Source organism: Cervus canadensis, chromosome 1 (assembly GCF_019320065.1).
Source record: "Cervus canadensis isolate Bull #8, Minnesota chromosome 1, ASM1932006v1, whole genome shotgun sequence".
Lineage (NCBI taxonomy): Eukaryota > Metazoa > Chordata > Mammalia > Artiodactyla > Cervidae > Cervus > Cervus canadensis.
The window spans coordinates 104,735,646-104,751,903 of NC_057386.1; the positions used below are offsets into that span (position 1 = coordinate 104,735,646).

At 41.2% G+C, this 16,258-nt stretch overlaps 1 protein-coding gene across 3 annotated transcripts in view; it reads right to left on the bottom strand.

Annotated features, from left to right (window-relative positions):
• The window catches only part of GLT1D1 (glycosyltransferase 1 domain containing 1), a 112,964-nt gene that overhangs the window by 48,107 nt on the left and 48,599 nt on the right, over window positions 1–16,258 (bottom strand). For all 3 annotated transcript variants that reach the window (XM_043489003.1, XM_043488993.1, XM_043488983.1), the window contains 3 exons: window positions 14,547–14,603; window positions 3,307–3,402; window positions 2,479–2,528 (listed from right to left, as the gene is read on the bottom strand). In XM_043489003.1, the coding sequence (XP_043344938.1) occupies window positions 2,479–2,528; window positions 3,307–3,402; window positions 14,547–14,603 (203 nt within the window). The remainder of the gene's footprint in view (window positions 1–2,478; window positions 2,529–3,306; window positions 3,403–14,546; window positions 14,604–16,258) is intronic.

Here is a 16,258-nt window from a genome sequence, read left to right on the forward strand (position 1 = left end):
TGAGTTAAGCAGGAAGGTGCTAATGCATGCGGAAAAACAACACGTACCCTAGTCGCTTCCTCTTTTCTGACTCCAGTACCAGCTAAAATGCTGCTTCAGGCTTTATGTTCCTGGAAAAGGGTTTCTGGCACATGTTTAATGCTATACTTTGAAGCTTGCCACCTCTCTCCAGGTTTCCTTAAAAGGAAGCGTGACAGAAAAAGTCAAACAGAGAAATCAGGTCATCATTAGGCCAGAGTTGTTCGTGAACATTTTTCTCCACCAAGTATTGCTCTTTTGGTATTTCTGCCTCCAAATACACTGTGTGTGCATGTATGTGTGTGTGTGTGTGTGTGTGCACACGCGTGCACACACGCGCTCAGTCGTGTCCAACTCTTTGCGACCCCAAGGACTGTAGCCCACCAGGCTCCTCTATCCATGAGATTTTTTTCAGGCAAGAATACCAGAGTGGGCTGCCTTTTCCTCCTCCAGAGGATCTTCCTCACCCAGGGTTCAAACCTGCACCTCCTAGGCACACTGAGTCTTCACAAAAACTGTTTCCCAAAGTGGCTATTTGCGTACTTTTGCAATTCATCACATCTGTGCCCCCTCTCTACTATTGTCTATTTAATACTTTTGTGAAATAAATTCATTTTTTTAATCAACTGATTTTTAAAGGAAATTTTCAGAGTTGGAAAACCAGTATCATGCATCATAAATGGAACCAAACCATAAAAACAAAAGCAATGAAAAGGAAAGCCACATTACTAAATTTTTTCAAGATAACTGCTGCTGCCACGGCTCTAAGCTTGCAGCCTTCTCTCTTGGTTAGCAAGAATCTCAGTATCAAATTAAAGCTTTTTCAATCATGCTGCTCAAACAGAAGGACAGTAAGAGAATTAAAATAATATTAGTAATAGCTTTGCCTATGTGACTTAACATTCTTTAGTGCACTGGGAATTATCTTGTTAACCATCAGAAGGCTTGCCCTGAGCCTGTGTGTGATGTGTGTATGTGCAAGTGTGTATATGTGAGGGCCTGTTATACCAACAAACAACATGGATGGTGGGGTGATTCATCTTCCATGTGACAACCAATATGGCCCCACAAATTCTAGCTCCTGGTATATTTTTTAGGCTAGGGGGCCTTTCTCCAGGTAAATGTAGTATTTCCAGAGGTCTTTAGAATCCTGAGAAAAGCTTGCCACTTCTATTGCATACCTCATGGGTCTCTAGGGAACTAGGAAACTGACAAGATGAGAAATGACAGAATAGAACAAGGATGTCACGGAGGCATTTAACATGCCCAGACTCAGCCATCCCTGCTGGGTGGAAGGGAAAGGCAGTGGGAGATGTCGTTCATGGGAACAGAAGACACAGCCCTGATACAGACACCCCAGGAAGAGAAGACAAGACATCCTTACATCCCGACTGGCGTTGGGTTACATCCCGACTGGCGTTGGGTTACATCCTGGCTGGCGGGACGAGGGTTCTGTTTTCTAAACTGCTTGGACAGAGCCAATCAGCGTTTGCTTTCACGAGATGACCAGTGTTGCCACCCAGACTCTCTGAGTGCTTGGAATTGACTCTGGGGGGGACCTCTCTGGTGGGCCGGTGGTTGGAAGTGCAGCTGCCAATGCAGGGGACGTGAGTTCCATCCCTGGTCCTAGAACTAAGATCCCACACGCCATGAGGCAACTAAGCCCGTGCTCTGCAACAAAGGAAGCCACCGCAGTGAGAAGCCCTCACACCGCAACTAGAGAGGCGCCCCTGTTCACAGTAACTAGAGAAAGTCCATGCAGGAAAGAAGAGCTCAACAAAGACCCAGCATAGCCAAAAATAAAAAAAAAAACAACAATAAAAAACAAAAACACAGCCTTGGTAGCAATTGAAAAAAAAAAAAAAAAAGAATCGACTCTGGAACAGATCACCTGCTTGCTCCAGATCTGCCGAGGGGGAGCGGGGGTGTCCAGAATCCCAGGGAGCTGAGAGGCAGCACCTCCAAGCCCTTCCACTGACCTCTGTTCCCCAGATAATGGCCATGGTCAGCCAAGGACATCCCCCAGTGAAGACTTTATTTCTCGTGCTTATAGGCACTTATTCTCCACCCCACTTGGCTTCTAAATGTATGTCAATTACCTAATCCAGTGCTTGGATGAACAGTTCCATATCTGCTGAGCACTTCCAACGAGTTTCAAAGATGATCTGGACCACATGTGACATCTATCTTATACACCAACTTAGATAAACTTTCTTTATATGCCTCTAGTCCTGAGAGGATCCATTACTTACCCTCTGTAGCATTAAATTAATTGTAAAGACTTATAAAGCATCATCATCTCTAACCTCAGCCTGGTGTTCATTTTTTAAAAGGCAAACAGGCTTTATTTGCTTAAAAAGAAATAAAAAATGAGTGTGAGAAGGAACTAATTTTACAAAATGTCTAAAAAGAATGGAGGAAAACAGAGATGAGATCAAGGCTCATGGCAAATCAACTTACTTCAGGACCAACAATAACCATGTAAACGTTGGGCTCTTCTTGATGCCATTCTTGAGGAGAAAAAAGAAAAAAAAAAAAGACTTTTAAAATGGTTTTAAGTCACAGCTGAAAACATAAGTCAGTTCAGTATTAATTGTGCTAATATAAATTCTTTCATATCATTTTGCTTTCATGTTAGTCAACTCACAATTACTTGAAATGTAAGTATTGGACTTTTTATGGTTTTAAGGAAAACTTTTTTTTCTAGACCATTGCACATTATTCAGATATCTAATTTATTAGGTAGTTAGGATGCATATGCCATCGTAACTCAATATGGACTTTAGTATACACTGGAGTCTATAGTCTAACTTAAGCAGTGCAACAAAACTCCAAGTGTATCATACAAATTGGCATGTGTAAATTATTTCCAGGTAAAATTATTTTAGCCTTATCATTATTGGCTATTTTTTACGATTTTCTCAGAAGCTGAGAAGGTTCCTTGGAGAAAAGAAATGGGAACCCATTCCAGTATTCTTGACTGGGAAATCCCATGGACAGAGGAGCCTGGTGGGCTACAGGAACCCATGGGATTTGCAAAAAAGTCAGACATGACTGGGCGACTAAAGAACAACAGCAAAACAGAAGCTGAGGGCACAGGAAAATAGGAAACAACTGAAATGACTAACAGCGTGATTATTTTTCTGGTTGTTTCCAAAGCAACAATCTAGAAACAGTTCTGCTGGTGGGCAAAAAAAAATGAGAAATCTCAAAGTCCTAAGGAGAGACCTTTGAAGATGGGAACCGCACTGGAATCCCGCAGGCGAGGGGTCACCCAAGAACACATACCGGAGAATGCATCCACCAAATAGAGAGGGTCTTTCACTTGTCTGAGTCCACAGATCAGGAGAAACATGTGTAGATTGTCAGCACTTTGGTTAATCTCTGCAACAGAAGAGTTCGGGGTATATTGAAAGGAGAGGACGCAGCTCCATGACAATGACCCCACAGAGCTCAGAGGCTGCTCGGCTCTGAACTTTCAACCAGCTGTGCCCACACCAAACCTTTATTTTCATTTCCCTGCATGAACTAACAGTTCTTCTGATGGCTCAACCTGAGCTGAGCCTGGCCTAATAAACATAAAGGTACTTCCCACTGCAATGCAGGGGGAGGGGGCAACAGAGAACTGACTCAGCTATTACTGAAATGTCAGCCATTGGTCATAGAAAATATTTCAGTGAAATTCCAGTTAAGAAGAATGTCTTCTTTATAAAACCAGAAAGATGGTTTATATAGGAATGTCCTCTTAAGTTCATATATTAGGACATATACACACCCATAGATAGATAAAAGTTCTGGTTTGCCATTTGAAAGCTGTCATGTAAGACTGGGGCTTCCCAGGTGGTGCTAGTGGTAAAGAACCAGCCTGCCAATGCAGAAGACTTAAGAGACGTGGGTTCAGTCCCTGGGTCAGGAAGATCCCCTGGAGAAGGGGATGGCCACCCACTCCAGTATTCTTGCCTGGAAAATGCCATGGACTGTAGCCTGCCAGGCTCCTAGGGATACAGTCCATGGGGCCACAAAGAGTCGAACACAACTGAGCGCACACACACACACACACACACACACACAGTAAAACACAGTCTTTGTGGTCCTTTTCAACAAAAGGTGGAACCCATTTCCCCACCCCTAGATGCTGGGCTCACCTGGGGACTTGCATTAATTACGCAGCAAGGAGGGACTTCCCTAGTGGTCCAGTGGCTAAGACTCTGAGCTCCCAGTACAGGGGGCCAGGGTTTGATCCTTGGTCAGGGAACTAGATCCCATATGTTGCAACTAAGACTCAGTGCAGCCAAATAAAGAAATAATATTAAACCAAAAATAACAGAGCAAGTGAAAGTGATTCCCAAGTCTTGGTCTTGAAGGCTGGTGTCCAGGGCCCTCACCCACTGGGACATGTGTGCATGCATGTTAAGTCACGTCAGATGTGTCAAATTTGTGACCCTAGAGACGGTAGCCTGCTATGCTCCTCTTGTCCATGGTATTCTCCAGGCGAGAATCCTGGAGTGGGTTGCCATGCCCTCCTCCAGTGGATCTTCCTGACCCAAGAATTGAACCTGCGTCTCCTGTGTTGCAGGCAGATGTTTTACCCGCTGAGCCACCTGGGAAGCCCCCACCCACTGGGACACTGCTGCCTCATAGTCAGGCTGGGCTGCCTCCTTAAGAGTATACTTGATGGAGAGAGACTCAGGCCCTCACGCAGGACCTGTTAGGCCTCAGCCTAACTTACAAGTGAGCCCAATACACACAGAGGAAGCAGAGATGAGCCAAGTACAAACTGTGCATGTGTGCTAAGTCGCTTCAGTCACGTCTGACCCTTTGTGACCCTATGGACTGTGGCCTGCCAGGTTCCTCTGTCCATGGAATTCTCCAGGCAAGAATACTGGAGTGGGTTGTTATTCCCTTCTCCAGGGGATCTTCCCAACCCAGGAATCAAACCCAGGTCTCTTGCATTGTAGGCAGATTCTTTACTGTCTTAGCCACCAGGGAAGCCCCAAGTCTAAACCACTGACCCACAAAATCATGAGAAAATACATTGTGATTGTTTTAAGTCATCATATGCTGAGGTGGTTTACTATACAGCTGTATCGCAGGGTCAATAAACAGTATTAATATCATTAACCCAAGTGAACCTAAAACTTCACTATTTGCAAATGCATATAACTGGACATAAAACCATGAAAGGAGAAAGTGTTCATTCATACATTTAATTTCATTCATCCAGTTCTTTTTTTGTTGTATTCTTCTGGTTTGGTTTTGTTTCGTTGACCATCCTGCATGGTATGTGGGTATGGTTGGGTATGGTATGGGTATGTGGGTATGGCTGGGGTCTCCCCAACCAGGGACTAAACTTGTGTCCCCTGCAGTGGAAGCACCGAGTCCTAACCACTAGACTGCCAGGGAAATCACCTCATTCATTGAATTCTCAATGGAAACAAGTTCATTTCCTCTATGACTTTTCTTCTTTTTTTTAAATCTTTTGGTCGCGCCTTGAAGCATGTGGGATCTTAGTTAGCCAACTAGGGATTGAACTCGCTTTCTCTGCATTGGAAGTTTAGAGTCTTAACCAGTACACTGCCAGGGAAATTCCTCCTCTGTGCTTTTTTAGTAACATAATTAGAATAAATGTAATATAACACATTGAGAGTACTCTGACACAATCACAAAAGCTAATAATAATAATAATGCATAACTAGCTCTGGAGAAAATCTTTACTGAAATGTTAAGATTCAGATGTCCTCTTAGAAAACCCTTAAACCTCCTAAGAAAAGCAGGTTCGGAAGATCCTTGGAGAAAAGTGATCTTCAACATATCTGTACCCCAGGGTCCCTAGGAAAGACAACCTTGTACGAATATAGTCCATAATCGATAACACTGATCTTTAGAATGTTTTGTGACTTATATTGCCACCCTGCACGCATGAGATAACTGTTTACATACACACACAGATACACACATACACAGTACAGTCTCAAAGAATAACTTAGACTTATTACATACCAGGCACTCTGATATTTTCTATTCCATTTCACTTCATTTTTTATTAAAAGCGCTGGTGCCCAACTCACTAAACTGAGTTTGAGATCCTCCTTGCCCTTCTCCTCCCCGACCTACTAGACTCTAGAAGGAGACAGAGTTAATCCCATATCCCCTTGCTTCTCTTCCCCCACTTCTTCCTGGGCTGGAGATTTAATGTCACAGGAATTTAGAAAAGGACATTAGAACAGGATCAAACAAAGAACCAAATGCTTTGTCTTATTTTAGGAATTTTTAAAAAACAAATTTTAAATTAAATGCAGAGACAGCACCTGGGTTTGAGAGCTTATGTGCATTTTTCAGATATACGAATATCATTTTCAGGAAATGAAGTTCAAAAATCCTGATCAAACAACCAAGGTCTCAGGCCCACCTCGGGAATGGATCAATCTGGAGTAATTCCATTTCAGCCTCTCCTGGGGAAATGTACTATGCTCATTCTCAGATTTTAAAAAAGAACAAAACAGACTCGCCTGTAGAGGCTTGGAGGTCGGGCACAGACCCACCTAAACTTTTCTGGTGGATTTCATCTCCTCATTTTAACCCGAAACTTATTTTTCTTCTCTTGACTTTTCCCCTAAGATCCAGGTTTCACATGAACCAAGGTTTGAACTCATCCTTTAAACACCCATTTACGTGCCTTTCCGATATTACCATTTCCTGGAGAATGGTATTTTTATCTTCTAAACAAAATGTGTCATTTTCATGGTCTGACACCACATCGGTCGTGACAGACTAAGTACCACACTCCAAGTTTGTTCTAGAATAGAAACCCAATCCTCCTTAAAGTCACTTTCTTTGCTGCTTTCTATTCCAGCAGCGCTTGTTTTGTTGGTTTTTTTGTGTGTTATTATAAGGAGAAAAAAAATTCAAGAACTTCTGCTGAGTGATCAGACTTAGTGAATGTTAAGTTGAAAAATCTGTTTTGGGGGTCTGTGAATGCCGAAAGAGATCTAATAACAGGAATGCTCCATCTGAAAAAGTGATTTTTCCTCAGATCAGCCCGAGGAAGGAAAATATGACCATCTGAGCTGGCATATTAGAGTATCCATATAGGAATACGGAGTTTTAAAGGAGAGAGAAAATCAAATAAACAATGAAAATAGAAATAAAGTGAGAATTTAAAACCCAAGAAGGTGTAGCCAGGTCAAGTTTAAGTTTTTACAGTTTCAGGATTGATGGCCTTCGAGGCACCATTACTCTACATGCATTAGTTACTGGTATTTAGAAACAAAAATTAGAACTTCCCCCATGATCCAGTGCTTAAGACTGCACACCCAGTGCAGAGGGGCCTGGGTTCAATCCCTAGTCAAAGAACTAGATCCCACATGCTGCAACTAAGCCGCATGGTGCAACCAAGATCGAAGATCCCACATGCCGCATCTAAGACCTGGTGCAGCCAAACAAAAATAAAAATAAAAGCAAAAATCATGGATGATGGAACCATAACAACATTTAAGACATGCCTGAAAACTCAAAGACCAGGTCACTAACTTGATGTCTAAAACATACCTCTAGATCAGAAGTGCTATTGTGACTGTCATGTGAAAAATTATAACAATGCCACTTAGTGCATTTTTGGGCTTTCCTGGTGGCTCAGACAGTAAAGAATCTGACTGTAATTCAGGAGACCTGGTTTCGATCCCTGGGTTGGGAAGATCACTGGAGAAGGGAATGGCAACCCACACCAGTATTCTTGCCTGGAGAATCCCATGGACAGAGGAGCCTGGCGGGCTACAGTCCATGAGGGTAGCAGAGTTGGACACAACTAAGCGATTAGCATTTCACTTTCTTTAGTACCTTTAATCTATTTTATTCTCTATTTGTTCCTAGTTGACCTGTTTGAACATGGAATCTGGTTGGCATAAAACTGATTTAACGTTTTAAACTAAGGAGATTTAGAAATATAACAACATTCTCAGCAAACCTAAGGTGTACCTTAAAGGAGAAGGCATCCTGAAATTGACATCAGATGTTTAAGAAGGTGACTATAAACCCTGGGGATTAATCAGCTATCTGCCTGTTTATACCAAGTATTCATTGAGACCCTTCCCAACCCACCCATACTGAGTGAAGTAAGTCAGAGAAGGAGAACTACGATATCCTGTATGTGAGGAATATGAAAAGAAATGGCACAAATGAGCTTGTTTACCAAACAGAAAGAGACTTACTGAAGAAACCTGTGGTTGCCAGTAGGGAAGAATGGGAGGAACAGATGGAGAGTTTGGGATGGACATGTACACACTGCTGTATTTAAAATGGGTAACCAACAAGGACCTACTGTATAGCACAGGGAACTCTGCTCAATGTTATATGTCAGCCTGGATGAGAGCGGGGTTTGGGGGAGAATGGATACATGGATATGTATGGCTGAGTCCTTTAGGTGTCCACCTGAAACTATCACAACATTGTTAATCGGCTATACTCCCATATACAATAAAGAGTTTAAAAAAAACCAAAAACCTTTATTTCAAGGTTAATAATTCATAGGAATCCAGAAGATGAGTAACTGATCACTAACAGCCTTCATCAAATTCATTACAACCTTTTTTCAATGGCAGCACTGCACAGCATACAGGATCTTAGTTCCCCGATCAGGAATCGAACCCACGTCCCCTGCAGTGGAAGTGTAGCGCCCTCATCATTGGACACCAGAGAAGTCCCTCACTGTAACTTCTGTTTTCACTGTCTCAGGGTAGAAGTGACAAAACACAATCACAGATTTCGAATTCTCCAGAGGACAGCGTTAAGACAGAAGATGGGTGAGAAAGATGGTCCATCTCTGGAGTCTGAACTCCAGAACTGACAAAGATGAATGACCATACAAATGAGAACAGACACCTGATCATAAAACCCAGAGTCGCTGCTGAATTCTCCATCTTGTCCTTAAGCCATTATCCAACAGTCAGCTCCCGCAGCCACAACCGCAGCTCCCCTAAGCCCATCTATTCTGAATACATTTACAGCTTCTAATTGCACGCATTAAGAATGGACTGCAGCCGAGCAGGTCTCCAGAGGGAATGTTGTCTAAGGAGTATTTAAAATCTCCTGGCTGTTCCGTTAATCACCCAACAGTAAGACCGATGAAACAAGCAAACATCAGGCTACAGAACTGGATGACAAATCACCCTCTTTTTGGAAATTATGAATCTTAGTTACCCCGCAACAATGCCCTGTGATATATAGATGATGGAATAACCTACAGCAGGCGATTTAAAACAGGCCCCCAGGTTCTGAATAACGGCTTACACTTCCTGACATGATAAAGCAATCCGACCACATGGGTTCATTTGTAATGCTGACAACAGCTCTGCCATTGTAGCTGAGATTGATGTAAAACACTTGGAAAATTATTTCTCATCAAATGCTTGAAAATTTCTTCTTTTCAAGGGAACGGAATGGAGTACGTGGTGGAGGTTCTGTTTGAAGTTTTTGGAGCAAAAAGAGGCCCGGGGTGTCTTCCTGTTTGCTGTGGGTAGGGCACTGATTTTGCATTTTCACACTCTGACATTTACAGGAGGACCTGCAACTTCAGCTCCCTCTAAAGATACCCTTGCACTGTTGTCTTTAAAGAGAAGCATTTCACGCTAAAAGAGATGAATCCTTAGGCTTCAAATTGCATTTCCTGAGATAATTCTTTTTTCTTTTTTAATTTTATGGCTGCCTCGGGTCTTGGTTGCAAAACACCGGCTTCTCTAGTTGTGGCACATGGGCTTAGTTGCCCTGTGGCAGGTGGGATCTTAGTTCCCTGACCAGGGATTGAACCCATGTCCCCTGCATTGGAAGGTGGATTCTAAACCATTAGACCACCAGGGAAGTCCTTGCTGAGATTATTATAGCTATTCTAGCACCTTCACCAGAATTACTGGGCTGATCAGCCTGAAAGGCAGTTATAATCCCAAGCAGTTTACACTTATGGGCTTTATCTGTGGACAACTTAACTTTCTACACTTAAAGATACCGTACAATAAAATTTTGCTTAAACACCATGATTATGCTTGGATCATACCATGCACAGAAAATACAGCGGCACCACACGTAGGGAAAATGGAACCCTCAGAGCTTCACTGATGGTCACGCACCCTGATGGCATCTCTCCAAGTGACCATCACACAAAATGTATGAAAGTTCTGGTTAAATGCATAATCTAATCCAGGAATTCTTTCTCTAGGAATTGCTCCTAAGAAAACACTTGGGCAGACAAATGAAGATTAAAATCTTAGCACTTTCATCACTGCATATCAAAAAGGTTTTAAAAAAATCTAAATGCCCTGGACTTCCCTGGTGGTACAGTAGTTAAGAACCTGCCTGCCAACGCAGGGGACATGGGTTCTATCTCTGGTCTGAGAATGTTCCACATGCTGTGGAACAACTAAAGCTCATGTAAAACTGTTGAGCCCACACTCTAGAGCCTAAGTGCTGAAACTACTGAAGCCCGTGTGCCTAGAGCCTGTGCTCCACAACAAGAGAAACCACCGCAACAAGAGGTTCGTGCACCACAATGAAGAGTAGCCCCCGGTCACTGCAACTAGAGAAAGCCCTCATGCAGCAACAAAGACCCAGGGCAACCAAAAATAAAAATAATAAATTATTTAACAAATAAATAAATAATAACAATCTAAATGTCCAAGAAAAAGGATTCTTTGGATACATTTATAGTATTTTAAATACAATAAAGGAATTAAGAACATGATGCAATTAGAATCAATAAATAATAAGATTTCAAGATACAATGCCACTGTGCAAAAAACAAATGTACTTCTATATACTAGCAACAACTAAAATTCAAAACTGAAATAAAAAAAATCTTCATAATACATCAAAAATAATAATTTCCTTACAAATATTTTTAAAAGACATGAAAGATCTGTACAAACCATTATGATGATAAATAAGACCCAAGCAAATGGACAGATATATCATGTTCAGAGATTTTAAGACAATTTATTGCTAAGATATCAAATCTTTCTAAAGTGATCTATTAAAAAAAATGATCTATAGATTCAGTGCAACAAGATTTTATAGAAACTGACAAGATGATTCTAAAATTTTTATATGGGTATGCAAAAAACCTAGAAGAGCTAAAACAATTCTGAAACAAAGTCATAGCCTAACACTGCCTGATTTCTAGATGTACCATAAATCTACAGCAACAGGACGGCATGATACTGACATAAGAGTGGGTATATACAGATACATTGGAGAAGAGAATGGCGACCCACTCCAGTATTTTGCCTGGAGAATTCCAGTGACGGAAGAGTCTGGTGGGCTACAGTCCATGGGGTCGCAAAGAGTCGGACACAACTGAGCGACTAACAACAACATACAGGTACATAAAAGGAACACATACAGTAAACTGATTCTCAGCAAAGGGACTAGAGCAATTCGTTGAAAAGCATTTTCAGTGATATTGGAATTTATGGGAAAAAAATGAATTTCAATCCCTGTCTCCTACCACAACACAAAAATTAATTTCAGAAGGATTACAATCCTAATGGAAAAGCTAAGGCTTCTGGAGCAGAAAATTAGGAAAATATTTTTTTGACCTTAGGGTAAGCAGATGTCTTAGGTAGGACTCCAAAAGACTAACCATTAAAGAAAAAATTGATAAGCTAGACTTCAACAAAATTTAAAACCTCTGCTCTTTGAAAGACATGGTTAAAAACACAAAAAGGTAAACCAGAGAATGAAAGAAAATATTCACAATCTATGTATCTGACAGAAAGCTTGTACCCATGTGCTTCCCTTGTGGTCCAATAGTTAAGAAATCACCTGTCAATGTAGGGGACGTGGGTTCAACCCCTAGTCCGGGAAGATTCTACGAGCTGCAGAGCAACTAAGCCCACGTGCCACAACTACTGAGCCTGCACACCCAGAGCCTGTGCTCCACAAGAGAAGCCACCACAATGAGAAGCCTGCTCACTGCAACTAGAGTAGCCCCCACTTGCTGCAACTAGAGAAAGCCCCCTTCCAGCAATCAAGACCCAGCACAACCAAAAAGAAAAAAAGGACAAATCTGTCAACATTAAAAAAGAGAGAGAAAGAGAGAACAAGCTTTTACCAGAACAACAACAACAACAAATAAATTAAAAAACTATCTGCAGATCGAGAATTAAAAGACAACACGCTAAAAAACTTGGACAAAAGTCTTGGCTAGACATCTCACCAAAGAAGACACATGAATGGCCAACACCATAGTCAGATACCAATTCATTATCACCCAGGATAACTACAGTTGAATAGTCTGAAAACACCAATTGTTGGCAAGGATGTGCCATAACTAGATCTCTCACCAGTGTCTGTGGAAGTGTAAAATAGTTTTCAAAGTGTGAAGTATGAAACACTTTCAAAAAGTGCTTGACTGTTCTTTTATAAAGTTAAGCATGTATCCACCCTATACTCAAGCTATTGAGCTTACAGGCTTTATCCAAGAGAAATCCCAACAAAGGTCACCAGATTTCTTGTACAAACACGTGGACAGTGGTTTTATTTATAACAGCTAAAAATGGAAAACAACCCAAAGTGAAAGAAAGTGAAAATCACTCAGTCATGTCCGACTTTTTGAGACCCCATGACTAGAATTTAATTTAGTATTTAATTTAATTCAGTTCTCTAGGCCAGAATACTGGAGTGGATAGACTTCCCCTTCTCCAAGGGATCTTCCCAACCCAGGGGTCAAACCCAGGTCTCCCGCATTGCAGGTGGATTCTTTACCAGCTAAGCCACAAAGGAAGCCCAAGAATACTGGAGTGGGTAGTCTATCCCTTCTCCAGGGGAGCTTCCTGACCCAGGAATCAAACCAGGGTCCCCTGCATTGCAGGGGGATTCTTTACCAACTGAGCTATCAGGGAAGCCCACCCAAAAGTCCATCAATAGGAGAATGGAGAAACATACTGTGACATATCCATACAACGGACAGTGGAATACGACTCAACAATAAAAAAGGAAGAACTACAGATACATCATCCTACAAGATGGATGAATCTCAAAAACATTTTGTTGAGCAAAAAAGATGCCAGACATGAACAGTATTTACTGTATAATTCCACCAAGATGAAGTTTAAGGCTAGGTAAAACTAACTGAGAATGATAGAAACTGGAATAGAGTCCCTTACAGAAGGATGGGAATTAAAATATGGAAAAGCACAAGAGGGAACTTTCTTGAGTCATGGAATGGTGATCTGTCTGGATTAGGGTATGTATATATTTGTCAGCAATCATCTAATCTACATGAGAAGTCTATATCTCATTCTGTGTAAATATTAGTTTATTTCAGAAATTTTTAAAAAAGAGTAAGTTAGAGCATATTGTTATTAACATAATGAATACAGTATGTTAGAGCAGTAAATATAGCTTGACTGTACTTTTGTCTTTAAAAATCATTATATATAGGGTTATTTGTACACATGTATTATTTAAACATTAAAATACAAAACCATATCTATGTTGTATATAATTCATATATTATCAATATAATATAAATGCTGCTGCTAAGTCACCTCAGTCGTGTCTGACTCTGTGCGACCCCAGAGATATAATCACACATAATTATGTATGTATAATAAAGATCACATATTTATATATTTAATATATGATGATAATATCATCATAATACATATGATGATATTAATACATTGATATATATTAATGCATTAAAATATATAATACAGCTATAACATTGATATTGAGGAGGGCATGGCAACCCACTCCAGTATTCTTGTCCGGAGAATCCCATGGATTAAGGAGCCTGGAGGACTACAGCTCATAGGGTTGCAAAGAAACAGACATCACTGAAGCAACTTAGGACACAGCACACAGAGCACAATATTGGCATTATACATAAATTTATGAAAAGCATTAATATATATATAAAACTGTTGAGAAAGATATATCAATATTTGGCAGAAAATAACAAAATTCTGTAAAGCAATTATCCTTCAATTGAAAAATAAATAAATTTTTTAAAAAGATAAAACAGTAATTAGCCTCCAACTAATAAAAAAAAAAAGAAAAAAAAGAAAATAAAATAAAAAGATAAAACACTAATATTTCCTTTTGGGTGCTGAGATTTCAAGTGGTTTAACATTTTGTTTCTCAATCTGATACTCTTTTCAAAAATTTTTTGTCGCAGTGACTTACTGTGTGTGTAGCTAATAAAGACACATCAAATGAACACAGGAGTCAGCATCCTTAATAAGAGCAGCTGTCACATGATACTAAACCTCTGAGGGGCTGTCCCAAGAGCAGCATCAGAAAGGCTGGTGCTACTCTTCCTCTTGCATTCCATCTGCATCCCCAGGTTCATGGGGATGAGACCACTGATGTGGAGAAACAAAGCTTGTTCTAACTGTGCCTTGCCCCTTCCCACTGTTTCACCCAGCTTCTTTGACTCTGACAGCTCCTTCTTCAAAACCACGTGAACCGAGCAAGAAACTGACGCATTGACAAGATGCACGTGTCAAAGTCCTACCGGAAGGTCTCATCTGTCTTACCTGAACACTGAAGAAAAGTATTCCAGTTAAAGGCGGTGTTTGGCACTGTTGCGATTCCTGGGTCAAAGGAAAGAGGACAGAAGAAAGTTCATGTTGTTGAAACACAGCCAGTTATTTTGCGTTGACATTTTAAAAACTGTCACACTCACAGCTCTCATACAGAATTAAAGCTCCGAGAGCTTCACTGAATTCCCACTGATCTCTCCAAGCCCCTGAGGTTTAAAATGAGCCTCTGAGGGACTTCCCTGGTGGTTGGGACTCCGTGCTTCCACTGCAGGGGGGCACAGGTTTGATCCCTGTTAGGGGAACTAAGATCCCGCATGCTCATGTTGTGGCCAAAAAAAAATTAAATTAAATTTAAAATAAGATAAAATGAGCCCACAGCTCCCAAGGAGAAAAGATACATCGCTTTCAACCCCACCATCCATTCCTGGGTCAAGCTGTCTCTAGAACACAGAAAGCTTGAGTTCCTAAAAAAATTCGCTTAGGTAACAAGTATCCAAACCACTACCAACTAAACTCTAAGAGAAATTATCGGGGCTTCCCTGGTGGCTCAGTGGTGGACCATCCGTCTGCCAATGCAGGAGCCATGGGTTCGATCCCTGGTCCAAGAAGATCCCACACACCATGGAGCAACTAAGCCCATATGCCACAACTATTGAGCCTGTGCTCTAGAGCCCAGGAGCTGCAACTACTGAAGCCCTCTTGCCCTAAAGCCCGTGCTCCAAAACAAGAGAAGCTACCACAATGGGAACCCCGTGCAATGCAACTAGAGAGTAGCCCCGACTTGCCCTAACTGGAGAAAAGACCTCGCAGCAGCAAAGACCCAGCACAGCCAAAAATAAATAAATAAAATTATATTTTAAAAAAATTACACAGAAATTATATCTGTATTTAAAATTCCTCATCTCATCCCTCTAAATCATACATGACTGCCTGCTAGCTGTGTCACTTCTTCAGACAGATTTTCGTTTAAAATGCTCGAAAAAAAGAACAGTAAAACGTTTGAAAATCCAGAGGCAACATTTAACAATTTATCTTGAGAGTAGAAAAGATTTTAAAATGTATGGAGTATAAATGACGTCATCGAACCACCTCTCCAAGACACCTCTAAGCTGGCCATTCACACTGACTAAACAAACAGTAGCTAGTTAAGGGGTGCCCACCCCAAGCTGGCCCTGGCACAGAATCTGGGTGGGTATGTTCCATGCCCTCCTGGAAACCCTGAAGCCCTGTTAAGCAGGTTGATTCCTCCAGTTTATCCGGCTGGAAACCGAGGTTCACTGAGGTTAATCGGATCCAAAATGACTCAGTGAGTAGGTGTTAGAGGCTGCGTCCAAACCCACGTGGTACATCAAAGCCCGTGTGTTTGCACCACTGTCTTCTGTGGCTATAAACCAGGGGCCACAGAGATAAATCCACGAACCTATGGACACCTTATCTTTGACAAAGGAGGCAAGGATATACAATGGAAAAAAGACAACCTCTTTAACAAGTGGTGCTGGGAAAACTGGTCAACCACTTGTAAAAGAATGAAACTAGAACACTTTCTAACACCATACACAAAAATAAACTCAAAATGGATTAAAGATCTAAATGTAAGACCAGAAACTATAAAACTCCTAGAGGAGAACATAGGCAAAACACTCTCCGACATAAATCACAGCAAGATCCTCTATGACCCACCTCCCAGAATATTGGAAATAAAAGCA